The sequence below is a fragment of the Primulina huaijiensis genome, chromosome 11 (assembly GCF_012295235.1).
Source record: "Primulina huaijiensis isolate GDHJ02 chromosome 11, ASM1229523v2, whole genome shotgun sequence".
NCBI lineage: Eukaryota > Viridiplantae > Streptophyta > Magnoliopsida > Lamiales > Gesneriaceae > Primulina > Primulina huaijiensis.
In genome coordinates, this window is record NC_133316.1 from 21304766 (window position 1) to 21321640 (window position 16875).

Here is a 16875-nt window from a genome sequence, read left to right on the forward strand (position 1 = left end):
CCTAAACCATTGAGGGTCACACAAGTACTGGATCGTTTGTTCCCGTTGAGAGAATAAATTCAAGGAGTTGAATTTGTATTGTAATATAGTAAATTCAAGGAGTTGAATTTATGATAATTAAATTTTGAGAAAATAAATTCAAGGTGTTGAATTTATGAGATAGTAAATTCAAGAAGTTGAATTTATGAAATTTGGAGAGAATAAATTCAAGGAGTTGAATTTATAAAATTTGAGGATTTAATTTATTAAACTCAAAAGTTGAGTTTATTAAATATTAAATTTTGGAGGTGATTAATTCAAGAAGTTGAATTTTTATAATAAATTCAAATGTTGAATTTATAAGAGATTTAAATCAAATGTAATGAGTATATGTATAATGGGCTTGTAAGAGTACAAGACCAACATACATATTATTAAGGTTCTTAATTGGACTTTAAAAAATTAATTAATTAATTAAACTAGTTGGACTAGAATAATTAATTGATTAAGCCCATTAATTATTTAATTTATTAATGAGCCCTAAGCTTATATATATGTGTATTAGGCTTAAGATTAATAAGAATTCATTCATAATTTTTTGAAAAACCCTAGCCTCCAAGAGAACACAATTTTCGAAAAACACTCCCCTCTCCTCTCATAGAATTTCGGTCCTCTCCTTTTTGAAAAGGAGTTTGAGCCGTCTCTCAAACTTTGATCTCCAACGTGAAACTTCTTCTAATTTTTCTAGTGCAAATTAGAAGAGGAACAAATCATCTAGTCGTTGACATGATTAGAAGATTGAGGAAAGGAGTCCTTGAAGAAAGTTTGTAGGGATTCATCAAGAGCTATATCCGCCTAAACCGGATTAGTTGGAGCCAAGTGATTTAACTCACCAAAGGTAATTATAAAACCATACGAGTGCCTAAAACAAATATATTTTGATTGTCAAAATAAAATAAAAATTTTAAAACTTCCGCTGCGTTTGGGCACGAGAAAACCGAGATCCAACAATAATTTCGGACAAGGTGATTTACCCAAATTGTTGGAATAGTCATTAACCTTACAAGTTTATGGGAAAATTGCCACAGTACGTACGTAGCAGCAAATATAAACAAACAAAAACACAACAAAACCACATCCATCATGTGGGATTCCACGTGAATATATAACAGCACACCCTTAAACAAAATATTAGATTTTTTTGTCAAACAAAATATATATTAGAATTTAAAATATGAATTGCAAGCAAATATTAATTAGCATATTCTTTGATATTACTATATATAGTGTATGTATGCTAGCTTGCTAATGCATACAATATCACCAATTAGTAGTAAGTGATTCAATGGCACTGCCCGGTGAAGAAGAGTCCACTCATGAGCTTCTTATGGCTCACGCTCAAGTTTGGAATCACATCTTCAAATTCATGTTGCCCATGTCCCTAAAATGTGCGATTGAATTAAATATACCAGATATCATCAAAAATCATGGCAAGCCAATGACCCTTTCTGAATTAATCTGTGCTCTCCCCATCAACAAAGCCAAATCTCATTGCATTCATCGTATAATGCGTGTTTTGGTACATTCCAAGTTCTTCATCAAAGTTGATACCAAGAACGAAAACAAACAAAACGAGGGTTATTGGCTAACACCGTCGTCTAAACTCCTTCTGAAAGACTCGCCCTGGTGCGTTTCACCTTTTTTGCTACTCATACTCGACCCAATTCTGATGAAGCCATGCAATAGTATAAGTGAATGGTTGGCAGATGATCGTGTAACAGCGTTTGAAACGACGCATGGGTTGATGTTCTGGGAGCAAGCAAAGACAGTTACCGGCATGAATGAGCTGTTTAATGAAGCTATGGCTGGTGATGCACGGTTCGTGAGCTGTGTAATGCATAAAGAATTTGAGAGGTTGTTCGAGGGAGTGGAGTCTTTGGTCGATGTAGGAGGTGGGACGGGGACGATGGCTAAAGCTATTGCTGATGCATTCCCTGAGATGAAGTGCACAGTTCTTGATCTCCCACATGTTGTTTCTGGCTTGGAGGGGGTCAGTAACTTGAACTATGTTGGGGGAGACATGTTCACGGAAATTCCTACAGCTGATGTTGTTTTACTAAAGGTATGTGCAATACTCTTATATTATACGTAAATATTAGATTTTTTTAGTCAAACCAATCAAATATCTGAGGACATCTCAATCAATAAATATGTCTAAAAATGAAAGTGACAGATGATTTAAAAGTCTAAAATTACAAACCTGATGAATTTTGTGCTGTTTTAATTGTAAAAAAATAATCTTGTTTTTCAACCAAGTACAATATGCGTCAACCTGGACCAAAAAAACATCATTTTTCCCTTCAATTTGCTTTTCTTTTTCAATATTTGACCAAAGAGTCATATTCATGACAATATATATTAATGTGGTACAAACAACTAACAGTGGATACTACACGATTGGAACGACAAAGATTGCATCAAAATATTAAAGAAAAGCAAAGATGCAATCCCCGGAAAGGAGAGGGGAGGAAAGGTGGTAATCATCGATATAATTTTGGGGCATAACGAAGAAAACGATACAGTAAAAGAAGATCAACTCTTCTTCGATATCGCAATGATGGTTTACTTGAATGGAAAAGAAAGAAATGAGAAAGAATGGAAGAAGCTGTTTCTTGATGCTGGTTTCAGTAGCTACAACATTATTCCATCATTAGGTGTGAGATCTATTATCGAAGTTTATCCTTGAATCTACATACACATTTAATTTGGTGTCAATTATATATGTCATAAATATAAGTAATAATTTGTCGGCCCATTGTTCCATTTTAATATGTCGCATGTTGTGATTCGTTGGATGGTTTAATTAATTTGCACGATTCGGATGATCTTTCAATGTTGAACTGCACAGGCTTATTGGTAAAATGTGATAATATAATGTTTTGGTCTGTAATTTATTATCCTTCATAGCTCCTATACAACAAATACATCTTTGATATATAAACTTATAGATAGTCATGTTTTCAATTTGGAACATATTATGTTGTAATACAGAAAAAAAATGGAAGTAATTATTGTGATGGAGACACTCACAACATATATTGTGAAAAAAATCGGGAGAGATGACGATCCTTGTTTTTAAAAGATTTTAAGTGAAGTAGATTTGAAAACAAATGGTACTCACTGAACAAACATCTACTGAGATTGTTTAAAATTTAAGCAACGAGGGTCGAAAGTTAGACTCGATCATAAGAACCATGGAACCAAAATAGTGAACATGTGGTTCAGTTCTAGTTCTCAAATTAAACTAAGGAACCTCAACCATAAATTAATTTAAAATTTTAATATCTCTTAGTATATATATAGATACCTTAAATTATATTATTAAACTATTTAATCTTTATAAATTAAATTTTCACCTCTTATTTTTATTTCTTGTGGAATAAAAACTAAAAATTAAAATTATTTTATGACATCATTGTTAAATAATTAGTTTCATCGTCTCACATATTGTGTTATTTTTTTTAAAATTTAAACGAATAAAATTTTTGTTCAAACTATAACCAAAGCTATTAGAAATCGAAATCGGAACCGTATCCAAGCGGTTTGGTTTTGGTTCCATCTTTAATTAAAATGGAAACCATGGGTTTGGAATCGTGGTTAAGCCCTCTAGATATGGAGTCTCTAATTGTAAAAGTACAATTAATGTTTATAATAATGTTTTTCTTCATAGATTGTTTCATAGTTTACGTTGCTTGTCCGACCATATTAAAAACCTCTTTATTGCTTAATTTAAATTTCAATTACTACAAAAAATAAAATCTATGTTTATATAATTTTTCATTGCAAGTAGATATATTAAACTTATCTTATTTAGCATATAATAACATATAATAATTTTAGATAATTACATTAATGTATATTACTACTTCACAATATGTTCATGCTTGCATGAAATTTTCAAGATTAATGAAGAACATGACTCTAGGAAGCATAAAAATAATTTTTTTTCAAAACTAAAAAAAATATTGAAACTCGTAACAGAGTCTTAATTTTTATTAACGCATACGAAACACTTGTTATACCGTTAGAGATATTTAAAAAGCAAAAATATTTAAACAAAAGGATAAGATCTAACACTTAAAAGTGATGATAAAACAACAAATTAAAATCTAAAATGTAGACGATGAAAGATATATGTGGAAAAAATAAAAACAAATGATTGATATCAAACAAATTACAAGAGACCGGAATAAAGATGCTGAAAAGATGGTTTCATATCATGAGAAATAATAAGTAAAAATAATAAAAATATAAAATCATGAGTTATTAATTAAGATAAATGAAAGAGAATTTAAAATAAAAATATTCTTTAAAAAATATTGTGTATGCCTGTATAAAAAAAATCTAATTTGCTAATGTAAATATATAACTAAATAATTAACTATATTTATCATATTAACGTTCAAACAAAATAAATAAATACAAATTGACATTACATTAATTCATTTAGATAATTAATTTTAACAAAGTCAGATATTAAATTAGCAAAAAAAAACTTTTCAGGTAGGATCCCCTAAATTCCAAAAAATTCACACAGACTTGATTTAAATTATTATTTTCATTATAAATGATAAAAGAACGTACTAGTTGTCTTGAACAATTCCACTCATTCACATATCATATTATTATGTATAAGACTATCAATTAATCGAATCTAGCTGGATATGACAAAAAAAAATAAAGCTTGAATTCGGTTCGAATTAGTTTTATTCGGGTTCTCATTTCGAGTTTAAGCTCGAGTTCGGTTTGAAGTTTGAAAATTTTAAAATTTTTGCTTGTATTCGATCGGTTCGAATTAAAGCTTGAGTTCGAGTTCGGCTCGATGATTCGAACATGTTCGTGAAATATTTGAATCATTGTTCGAAAATAAGTACTCGAAATTTATTTATTTAATATATAATTATATTATATTAATAAAATATTAAGATTCACCAACGGCTCGCGAACTATCAAATATAATAATTTGGGCTCAAGTTCGACTCGAAAAAAGTTCGAGTTAGGCTAGAATTCGATAGCTTGAATATGAAACAAATATTTTTCAAGTCAGCTCGAAAAACTTGTAAACCTGCTCAATTCGTTTACATAATTAATTATGTATATATCAAGAAGATATTTTATTTGCGTCGTGAACCATATCATACATAAAACAATCAATTGTACAACCAAGTAATCTATAATATACCAGACAAACTTAATCATAGAGAGATTTTTGTTTTAAAAATTATATATCATCATTAATTTTTAGTGGTGGTAGGAAATTATTTTTGTCTAGCTTTACATAAACATCTATATATATTTTGTTTATTAAATCAAATAACGTCTGCTTATCGTGGTATTTTCATATTGCTACAAGTCACTATCAATTCAGATTGTGTGTATCATTTTAACATTGTTTACTCCTCTGATTGTGACAATTACATATTTCACGAATCTCTTAAACCAAAAAGGAAATTAAACACAGCTAAACCTAATACACAGTGTAATCAATAATGTTCTCGATTTGATGAGAGAGAGCCATTCACACTTCTTCAACCATTTGGATTGTTATTTTCCCACAATTATGTCTCGTTACGTTCATGAGAATGAAATCTATTCATTCATTAAACGAAGTTTAGATTTATCTCAAAATGCTTGCCGGTAGTTTCATCAAAGTGCATCATTTATATATTAAGCTGCACTCGATCACAAGATTTATAACAAATCCTGTATGTTCGAGGAAACTGGATCATGAGACTGGGCGCAATGAAATATTCTATAAGCAGCAAACCCGCGTATCGATTTTTACCTTACAACAATGATTAACCCAAGTAAATAAAATCATTTATCGTGTGCATGCTTATAAACTCACTCATATTACCCCAACATTATTATAATTTCGGGCAAGGTGATATGGACATTTTAACCAGTCGGTGGCCTCATGAAACCACAGCAAATAGTCATAGGAGTAACACTATAATAATTAAACAAAACCCGACAAAACCACACCCATCAGGTGGGATCCCGCGATATAACACCCTTAAACAAAATAGTAGATATGAATTGTATGCAAATATTAATTAGCATATTCTTTGACATTACTATATATGGTGTATGTATGCTAGCTAGCTAATGCATACAAAAATCACCAATTAGTAGTAAGTGATTCAATGGCACTGCTCCGTGAAGAAGAGTCCACTCATGAGCTTGTTATTGCTCACGCTCAAGTATGGAATCACATCTACAAATTCATTCTGCCCATATCCCTAAAATGTGCGATTGAATTAAATATACCAGATATCATCAAAAATCATGGCAAGCCAATGACCCTTGCTGAATTAATCAGTGCTCTCCCCATCAACAAAGCCAAATCTCATTGTGTTCATCGTATAATGCGTGTTTTAGTCCACTCCAAGTTCTTCATCAAAGTTGATACCAAGGACGAAAACAAACAAAACGAGGGTTATTGGCTGACACCGTCTTCTAATCTCCTTCTTAAAGACTCACCCTTGTGTGTTGCACCTTTTTTGCTAGCCGTACTTGACCCAAATCTGATGGGGCAATGCTATAGTATAAGTGAATGGCTGACAGATGATCGTGCAACAGCATTTGAAACGACGTATGGGTTGATGTTCTGGGAGAAAGCAAAGACAACGAACAGCCTGAATGAGCTGTTCAACGAAGCCATGTCTTGTGATTCACGGTTCGTGAGCCATGTGATGCTTAAAGATTGTGAGAAGTTGTTCGAGGGAGTGGAGTCTTTGGTCGATGTAGGAGGTGGAACGGGGACGATGGCTAAAGCTATTGCTGATGCATTCCCTGAGATGAAGTGCACAGTTCTTGATCTCCCACATGTTGTTTCTGGCTTGAAGGGGTTCCGTAACTTGAACTATGTTGGGGGAGACATGTTCGCGGAAATTCCTACAACTGATGTTGTTTTACTGAAGGTATGTGCAACTCTCTTATGTTATACGTAAATATGAGATTTTTTTAGTCAAACCAATCAAATATCCGAGGACATCTCGATCTATTAACATGACTAAAAAAGAAACTGACAGATGATTTAAAAGTCTAAAATTACAAACCCGATGAATTTTGCGCTGTTTTAATTGGAAAAATATAATCTTGTTTTTTTACGTAAGTACAATATGTGACAACCTGGACCAAATAAAAACATCATTTTTCCTTTCAATTTCCTTTTCTTTTTTAATATTTGACCGAATAGTACTCATATTGACAATATATATTCATGTGGTACAAACAATTAACAGTGGATACTACACGATTGGAACGACAAAGATTGCATCAAAATATTAAAGAAATGCAAAGATGCAATCCTCAGAAAGGAGAGGAGAGGAAAAGTGGTAATCATCGACATAGTTTTGGGGTATAACGAAGAAAACGATACAATAAAAGAAGATCAACTCTTCTTTGACGTCGCCATCATGGTTGATCNGTAATAATTTGTTGATCGGCCCATTGTTCCATTTTAATATGTCGCATGTTGTGATTCATTGGATGGTTTTATTAATTTGTACGATTCGGATGATCTTTCAATGTTGAGCTGCACCGGCTTATTGGTAAAATGTAATAATAAAATGTTTTGGTCTGTAATTTATTATCCTTCATATATAGCTCCTATATACAACAAATAAATCTTTGATAAACTTAGATAGTCAAGTTTTCAATTTGAAATATATTATGTTACAATATTAAAAAAAATTATTGGAAGTAATTATTGTAATGAAAATGACCACAACATATATTGTGAAAAATAACCTGGAGAGAAAGATCCTTATTTTTAAAATATTTTAAATGAAGGAAATTTGAAAACGAGTGGTATTCATTGAACAAATATCTACTAAAATTGTTTAAGATAAACACTGAGGGTCGAAGGTAAATCCGACCATAGTTTTCAATAACCGTGAAACCAAAATTAAACTAAATCATTTTCTTTGTTTCAATTCCAAGATGGGAACTAGAATACGGAACATATGGTTCAATTCCGGTTCCCAAAAATAAAAAACCTCAACCACATGAAACCGGTATTAGAATCATAAATTAATTTAAAATTTTAATATCTTTTAGTATATATAGATACCTTAAATTGTCACGCCCCAGAACGGGGGTTGGTTGACATCGGTGTTGCTCTTAAATTTACATTCGAAAACAACAAGCCTCAGAAGTACGAAATTCAGAAACCAATCTTTTTATTCATAAATACTGAATATCTCCATGTCTGATACAAACTCAAATAATTTATGTTTTACATCGGAAATGTAAAACAAACCAGACATAACAATGTCTTACAGATGCAGCGGAAAAGAACGTAAATAAAACTGAGAATTAACAATCTTCTTCACCAGCCCCAGAACTGGATTTTCTCCTCTTCTGCTAGCCTTTCTTCATCGTTCATATCTGGGATGATTTGGTGGGTGAGTGATATGGTTGTCACTCAGTAAGCGGGGGCGGGAATAACTCCCAGTTTTCAAAACTATTTTTAACAGAGACAGTAATACGAAAAATATACAGGAATTCTTATTTTCAGAACAGAAATCAGTATTCAGTATTCAGTAATCAGTAATCAGAAATCAGAAATTTTACAAGCACTGAGCACGTTCGTGAATTTCATGGCTAAACTGATATCAGTCCCCTATATGTTCTCTCTTCTAAGGGGTGAGGCTAGTAATCAGTAATCAGTAATGTTCAGAATATATATTCCTACCATTAGTTCACTAGGTTTCAGTGCTTCAAAAATCAGAGATAAGAAATATATATGCTTTGCTTCAAAACAGGAATTATCAAACTGATTTCAAGATATTTATACATAAACCCACTTACCGTAATTTGCTAGAGATTTCGGTTGAAGTCTGGAAATCAAATTGCTCTTGCTATTGGATTTTACAGCTCGAACAAGACACTCTCTTAGCTCGAAAATTCAAGTTATCACTCAAGATTTGTGTAGACTTGTCAAATTGGGTCAGGTCCGTCGGGCCGGCCCGTCCCGCTATAAAAATTAAGCGGGTTGGGTTGATAAAATATCAGCCCGTTTGGAGGTGGGCCAAATGGGCTGAGCCCGTTTGTGTTGCGGGCCAAGATGGATCGAGCCCAAACGGGGCGGGTTGGCCCGCCAAATTAGGGTAGAATTTTTTTTTATATATTTTTAAGTTTTAAGTTTTATATAAAAATTGGAATAAATCTCTTACGCCTTCATCACTCTCTTATCTTATTTCTTTCTTTTTTTTCTCTTTGGCCTCGCTTCCATTACTCACTCTGATAAAATCTGAATCTCTGTAAATTTTATTTATGAATCTTAAAGAGAAGAAATCTCTGCAAATTTTATTCATGAATCTTCAAGGGAAGAAATTTTTGTAAATTTTATTCATGAATCTTAAAATAATTTTTAAGCATAACAGTTGTTTGTGAACCTAAGAGCGGTTTCGTTTGAACTCCGACGTGTTGTAGTGAAATTTTGTGGACCCAGCGGAGGTTTGATAATTATGTGTATTGTTGAACACATAATATTTTCTAAATTTACAATCGTCTATTTCCTCGACTTTCTATCCTTTTCCATATCTCAATTTTCATGTTTGGTTTAAGCACTTTACTTTTTATAGATTATGTTGATGCTTTCTTATTTTCTTATTTCAATGTTTTTAAGTATTTTATGAAGCTATTTGACTGAAATATATTTTTCTTCTATGTTTACTGCGATATTGTTTAGTATTTTTTTCTTAAAAAAATAAGCGGGTCAGCCCGCCTAGCCCGCAGCCCAAGGTGGGTTGGGCTGGGTTGGCCATTTAGAGGCCCACCCCGCCCAGCCTAATGGCGGGTTGCGGCGGGTGGCGGGCTGGCCCGCCCCGCCAGCCCGTTTTGACATCTCTAGATTTGTGTAACAACAATTTCAGATTGAGGGTGCTATTTATAGGCCAATTTCTAACTGTTGGTCTTCCTATTAATGATCATAATCTGACATTAACAGCTTTTATTCCATGTTAATGCTTCAGTTACAAGTCTAAGCTGAATCAGTAACTGTCTGCTGGAATCTCGCTCTTCTGCTGCTGGATTTTATCTGTTGTCTGTTGCTGGATTTTAATCTGCTGGATTCTAATGTGCTGGAAAAACACCAGCTTCTGAAATATTAACTTCTGCTGGAAATTTTGCATTGCTGCTGAAATGCTGGAAATTCGGGTTCTCACATTCCTCCCTCATTATGAGAAGTTTCGTCCTCGAAACTTGGCTATACATGATCCTCAAAGAGATAAGGGTATCGTTCTCGCATCTTTTCTTCCAATTTCCAAGTAGCTTCTCTTTCGGTGTGATTGGACCATTGTATTTTGACATATGGAATAGTTCGTCGTCTCAGTACTTGGTCTTTGTTATCCACAATCCGAATCGGAACTTCTTCGTACTTCAATTCTTCATTTAACTTTCCTTCGACCAGAAGTGGTCCGGACTCGAGAATATGACTTGGATCGGAGATATATCTTCTCAGCTGTGAAACGTGGAAAACATTATGGATTCTTGACATATCAGGGGGAAGTGCTAATCTGTAAGCAAGTGTTCCCACTTTTTCAAGAATTTCAAATGGTCCGACGTATCTGGGATTCAGTTTCCCAGCCTTATTGAATCGTATTACACCCGTCATGGGTGACACTTTCACATATGCCTTCTCTCCAACTTCAAATTTCACGGGTCTTCTTTTCATGTCAGCCCACCTTTTCTGTCGATCTTGTGCAGCTTTTAATCTCTCCTTGATCACAACAACTTTATCCACTGTTTCCTGGATTAGTTCGGGTCCAACGATGGCTTTTTCCCCTACTTCATCCCAATACAGTGGTGATCGACATTTTCGTCCATATAGAGGTTCGTATGGTGCCATTCCAATGCTGCTGTGGTAAGTATTATTGTATGCGAACTCGATAAAAGGCAGATGTTCGTTCCAATTACCATTGAAGTCCAGAGCACAAGCTCTCAGCATATCCTCAAGAGTTTGAATTGTCCTCTCTGTTTGGCCGTCGGTCTGAGGGTGATAAGCCGTACTAAGCGTAACTTTAGTCCCCATAGCTTGTTGAAAGCTCTTCCAAAAACGGGACGTAAATCTAGGATCTCTGTCGGAAAGTATGCTAGCTGGAACTCCATGCAATCGTACGATCTCATTCATGTACAATGTGGCTAGCTTGTCCAAATTATAGTTCATGCGGACAGGTAAGAAATGCGCAGATTTTGTGAGTCTATCTACAATTACCCATATTCCGTCATGACCTTGTCTCGACTTTGGTAAACCAACTACAAAATCCATGGAAATATGTTCCCATTTCCATTCCGGGATTTCTAATGGTTGAAGAAGTCCACCAGGTCTCTGGTGTTCTGCCTTGACTTGCTGGCACACGTGACACTTAGAAACAAACATTGCCACGTCCTTCTTCATTCCACTCCGCCAAAAATTTTTCTTCAAATCTCTGTACATCTTGGTACTGCCAGGATGGACTGAAAATTTTGACTTATGTGCTTCGAACATTACTTCTTGTCGAAGGTTATCGATGTCTGGTACGCACAATCGTCCTTTCATCCACAAGATTCCTTTGTTATCCGTCTCGAAATATGGTGTTTCCCTTCTTTGGATTGCTCTTTCAATTTCACCAAAACGGAATCTCTATCTTGACTTATCTTGGTTGTCTCTTGAAGACATGGTTGTGCTGAAAGTGATGCTAGGATAACCTTACTCGTATCCTTTCTACTTAAAGCATCTGCTACCTTGTTGGCTTTGCCTGGGTGGTAGCTTATCGTCAAGTCGTAATCTTTCATGAGTTCAATCCACCGTCTTTGTTTCATATTTAGTTCTTTTTGAGTGAACAAATATTTGAGACTTTGGTGATCTAATAAAATCTCGCACTTGGCTCCATAAAGATAATGTCTCCAAATTTTTAGCGCGAACACCACTGCAGCTAGTTCGAGGTCATGTGTTGGGTAATTCTGTTCATACGGCTTCAACTGCCTTGACGCGTATGCAATCACCCTTCCCTCTTGCATGAGTACACATCCTAAGCCTCCTTTAGATGCATCACTGTAGATGGTGTAGTCTTTGCCGTCAGTTGGCAATACCAACACCGGAGTGGAGGTAAGCTTCTTCTTCAAGTCTCGAAGCTTTGCTCACATTCTTCACTCCATTGAAATTTAGAGTTCTTCTGTGTGAGCTTGGTGAGGGGTATGGCTATTGAAAAGAATCCTTCAACAAATTTTCGATAATAGCCTGCTAATCCCAAAAAGCTTTGAATTTCTGTCACATTATTTGGTCTAGGCCAATTTGAGATTGCTTCAACTTTCTTAGGGTCCACAGATACTCCTGCTGCTGATATTATTTGTCCCAAGAATGTGACGCTCTCTAACCAGAATTCGCATTTCTTGAACTTGGCGAACAGCTCCTTTTCTTTAAGCGTCTGGAGGGTGGGGCGAAGATGTTCCTCATGATCTTCCTTACTTTGTGAATACACAAGGATGTCGTCTATGAATACAACCACACACCTATCAAGGTAAGGTTTGAAGACTCTATTCATGAGGTCCATGAAAGCTGCGGGGGCATTAGTCAGTCCAAATGGCATTACTGTAAACTCGTAATGGCCGTATCTCGTCCTGAAGGCTGTTTTAGGAATATCTTCTGCTTTGACCTTCAGTTGGTGATAGCCTGACCTTAAGTCGAGCTTGGAAAAGACTGTAGCTCCTTTGAGTTGGTCAAACAAGTCATCTATCCTTGGAAATGGGTATTTATTCTTGATTGTGATCTTATTCAGTTCTCTGTAATCGATACACAATCTCATGCTTCCGTCCTTCTTTACGAACAGGACAGGAGCTCCCCACGGGGATGCACTTGGTCGGATTTGCTTCTTATCCAACAACTCTTGAAGTTGCTCTTTGAGTTCTTTTAATTCTGCTAGGGCCATTCTGTATGGTGCTTTTGAGATCGGTGCAACCCCAGGAATCAAGTTGATCTCAAACTCCACTTCACGGTCGGGGATTGTGTCCGGGAGTTTTTCAGGAAAGACATCCGGAAACTTTTGTACTACCGGAATCTCTTCTAGTGCAAGTGCAGCTTCTTGTTTTACCTCGCTTAACATGGCTAGGTAAACTTATTCTCCACTTTTCATGGCTTTCCAAGTTTGAGAAGCAGAAAGAAGAGTCTTTCGTTTTTTGGTCTTGCCATGAAATAAAATTTTCTCTTGGTGTGGAGCTTGGATGGTTACCGTCTTTCCATGACAGTCTACTAAAGCATGATTCTTGGCTAACCAATCCATTCCAAGAATTACATCGAATTCCACCATGTTCAGTTGGATTAGGTTTGCCTTGAAATTCTGATTATCTATGAGAACACCAATATCCCGATATAGAGTGCGAGTTTCTAAAGTCCGATTTGCAGGAGTTGCTACTCTATATGGTTCTTCCAAATTATCAGGCTTAGTTCCTAACTTCTTGGCAAATCTCTTAGACATGAATGAATGAGTAGCACCACAATCAAATAATACATAAGCAGGCATATTATTGATTTGAATGGTACCTGCTACGACATCATTTGAGTTGTCAGCCTCTTCTTGAGTGAGAGCATAGACTCGAGCATTTGCCTTGTCCTCCGTAGGCTTGTTTGGAGTTTGTTCCACCTGCTGGACCATTCTTTGGATCTAGAAAAGGGCATTGACCAATACGGTGGCCCAACTTTCCACAACGAAAACAAGCTCCAGAATTCTTACGGCATTCACCAGTGTGAGCGAATCCACAACTTTGGCATTTGACTCATTCTTTGCTTGATTGAGAAGAAGTGGTTCTTTTGGCTGGAGCACTGGTGAATTGATTGCTTGAAAACCTAGGCCTCTTGAATTGTTGGCCCGGTTGGTACTGGCTTGACTGAGGACGTTTGAGTTTGTTCTCACCTTCACGCCTCTTGATATCATTCTCAGCCCTGATGGCGGCTCCCATCAATTCATCAAAACTATTGGGCTCGTTAACCGCAAGGGCAGATTGAATGCGGCTGTTCAATCCCTTCTTGAAGCGATGTATCTTCAAGGCCTCGTCTTCCATGATGGTTGGGGAATAAGTTCCCAATGAGTGGAACTTGGATGAATACTCCACCGCAGTCATGTTTGGTTCTTCAACTAAGCTTTCAAATTCTGACAGCTTCTGTACTCGAACTGCTGTCGGAAAGTACTGCCTCAGGAATGCCTCTCGGAACCTTTGCCAGGTAATAGGTCCCGTCCCTAACATAGCTGGTGAGATTCCTTCCCACCATTTGGCGGTTCTATCCACAAGAAAAGGTGTAATCACATCTACCTTGATCTCTTGTGGAACCTCAAGTAGTCGAAGATGGTTCTCCACCTCCTTCATCCGATTTTGTCCGACCTCGGGATCGGGACTTCCATCAAAGTTTGAGACTCTTGCTCTTCGTAGGGACTCATAGTGCTGCTTAGTCCCATTCTGAGCTAGAGGTGGTGGCGGTGGCTGATTAGCATTCGGGTTAACAAACCCTTGTAGCGTGGTTGCCACAATCGTGGCCATAACCATCAAATCAGCCTGACTGAGACCGATTGCTGGTGGTTGTTGTTGTTGTTGTTGTGCGTCCTCATCGTTGTGGTTGTTGTTACGGTTTCCATAACGAGGATTGCGGTTGTTTCTTACAGGTCTTCCGTCTATTTTCTAAAATTATGAAAGTTCTAAGGTTTTGACATAATAGAGACTAAACAAGGAAGCATAATGATTGAGTAATTGCTCAAAAGAAATTTAAATATGAACCCAATAGATAGAAATAAATTTTATTGATTTCCCACAAAAGTGCAATTACAACTGAAATTCGAAATGCTAACAGAAATGCCAATGGAACAAATGTTATTACAAAGAACGACTACTGATGGTCTAATCTACCACTTCTCCTAATCCCAAATCCATAGGATCCTCCTCTATTTCTTCTTCTTCTTCGGGATCCTCCTCGGGTTCAACTTCATGGTTGGCTGCTACTGCTTCTAGATGTTCAATATGACCATGCAGAACTGCATTCTGGTCGCTAAGAACTTCAACGGTGTTCTGCAACTCATGAATCTGAGCATCAGTTTGTTCACAATACTGGTTATGCTGGTGCACGAGTTGGTGCTTTTGATCCTTAAGCACTTGGATCTTCTCAATCAAGTTATCACGTAACTCGATGAACTCTGCAACTGTCTCTTGAGATGTTTCGAACTCTTCCTGAACTCTCCTATTCCTCTCTTCTGCCTCATGCAGATAGTGAGCATAACGTTGAACATCACCTCTCAAGTGATCTGCTTGACGCTGTAACTCATCTTTGTCCAGCTCTAAGCAGTAGTTATGTCCCTTGAGCTTCTCTAGCTTCCTCTCTAAGCTCTTAATATAGCTATTCTGGTCAGTCATATCCTACATCCAAAACATGAGAGTGAAGGTTCAGAAATGATTTCAAGAGTATAGGTCAAGTTATAGACAAGTACTGGAATGAACAGAATCAGTAAGCCTATAACCTTCAATAGCAGAAAATAGCTCAAAATTTTTCGGTCTCAGAATTGCGTGAAAAATTTACTAAAAATCCTTCACATCAAGAACATGAATTGTACTAAGTTTGGAACAAAAATACTAAGCCGTTTAGAAATGAAAATTCCTCAAAGTTTCGAAAAATTGGAAAATTTTACGAAAATGACGATATCACCATCTAAACGAAGGATTTTGGGGTTCGTCGGCGGTGCTAAAAAGATTAAAATTAGTTTAGATCCTCCTCGTCGAGAGCTTTCCAATGCATACTTTTAATAATAAAAATTCCTCCTGGATCAAAAGTTATGGCTGTTTGAAATTTGCGCGAAAAACACCTCAACTTCCATGCCATTTGCAAGGTCTACTGCATGCGCTTGCTGGAATTCACTGTCTACTGCAATTATGATGCTACTGCAACCAGTCTGCTGCTTTTCCAGCATTTTATGCTGCTTTCCAGCACTGTTAGAACTAATCTGCTGCATTCCGGGTTTACTGACCCAGTCTTCTACATACAGATCTACCGATTTCCAACTACTGGTTCTGGTTTTGGCTACTGGTTTTGGGTCTACTGATTTTCGGTCATCTGCTGGTTCCGGTCTACTGATTTTGGCCTACTGAAATTTTTTTTTCTACTCATTTTAGACATACTGCTGAAACACTCAGAACTCTACTGCATTCTGATTTGTTTTCCTTACCGATTTTCCTAACTGTACATAGTTAGTATATCTTTTCAGTAGTCTATTACAGTAGCTTATTTTCAGTAGTCTATTACAGTAGTTTATCATAACTAATTTTCAGAAGTCTATCAGAACTTATTATTTCTAGTTCCTCATCCCCAGATTATGAAACCTGGTTCTGCTCTGATACCACTTCAATGTCACGCCCCAGAACGGGGGTTGGTTGACATCGGCGTTGCTCTCAAATTTACATTCGAAAACAACAAGCCTCAGAAGTACGAAATTCAGAAACCAGTCTTTTTATTCATAAATACTGAATATCTCCATGTCTGATACAAACTCAAATAATTTATGTTTTACAGCGGAAATGTAAAACAAACCAGACATAACAATGTCTTACAGATGCAGCGGAAAAGAACGTAAATAAAACTGAGAATTAACAATCTTCTTCACCAGCCCCAGAACTGGATTTTCTCCGCTTCTTCTAGCCTTTCTTCATCGTTCCTATCTGGGATGATTTGGTGGGTGAGTGATATGGTTGTCACTCAGTAAGCGGGGGCGGGAATAACTCCCAGTTTTCAAAACCATTTTTAACAGAGACAGTAATACGAATAATATACTTGAATTCTTATTTTCAGAACAGAAATCAGTATTCAGTATTCAG

The 16875-nt window shown here is 36.1% G+C and overlaps 3 protein-coding genes across 3 annotated transcripts; 2 read left to right on the forward strand and 1 right to left on the reverse strand.

The window, feature by feature from the left end:
* The first annotated feature begins 1274 nt into the window (after positions 1-1274).
* On the forward strand, positions 1275-2939 carry LOC140988620 (trans-resveratrol di-O-methyltransferase-like). Its single transcript, XM_073457645.1, has 2 exons — positions 1275-2101; positions 2423-2939. Exons 1-2 carry the CDS (start codon positions 1325-1327, stop codon positions 2723-2725), a joined length of 1080 nt encoding a protein of 359 aa, XP_073313746.1. The 5' UTR covers positions 1275-1324; the 3' UTR covers positions 2726-2939.
* A 3171-nt stretch (positions 2940-6110) lies between these two features.
* Positions 6111-7475, forward strand: LOC140988478 (eugenol O-methyltransferase-like). The gene is made up of 2 exons (XM_073457486.1): positions 6111-6962; positions 7287-7475. Exons 1-2 carry the CDS (start codon positions 6186-6188, stop codon positions 7473-7475), a joined length of 966 nt encoding a protein of 321 aa, XP_073313587.1. The 5' UTR covers positions 6111-6185.
* A 5667-nt stretch (positions 7476-13142) lies between these two features.
* On the reverse strand, positions 13143-13679 carry LOC140988479 (uncharacterized). Its single transcript, XM_073457487.1, has one exon. It carries the CDS (start codon positions 13677-13679, stop codon positions 13143-13145), a length of 537 nt encoding a protein of 178 aa, XP_073313588.1.
* Positions 13680-16875: the final 3196 nt, after the last annotated feature.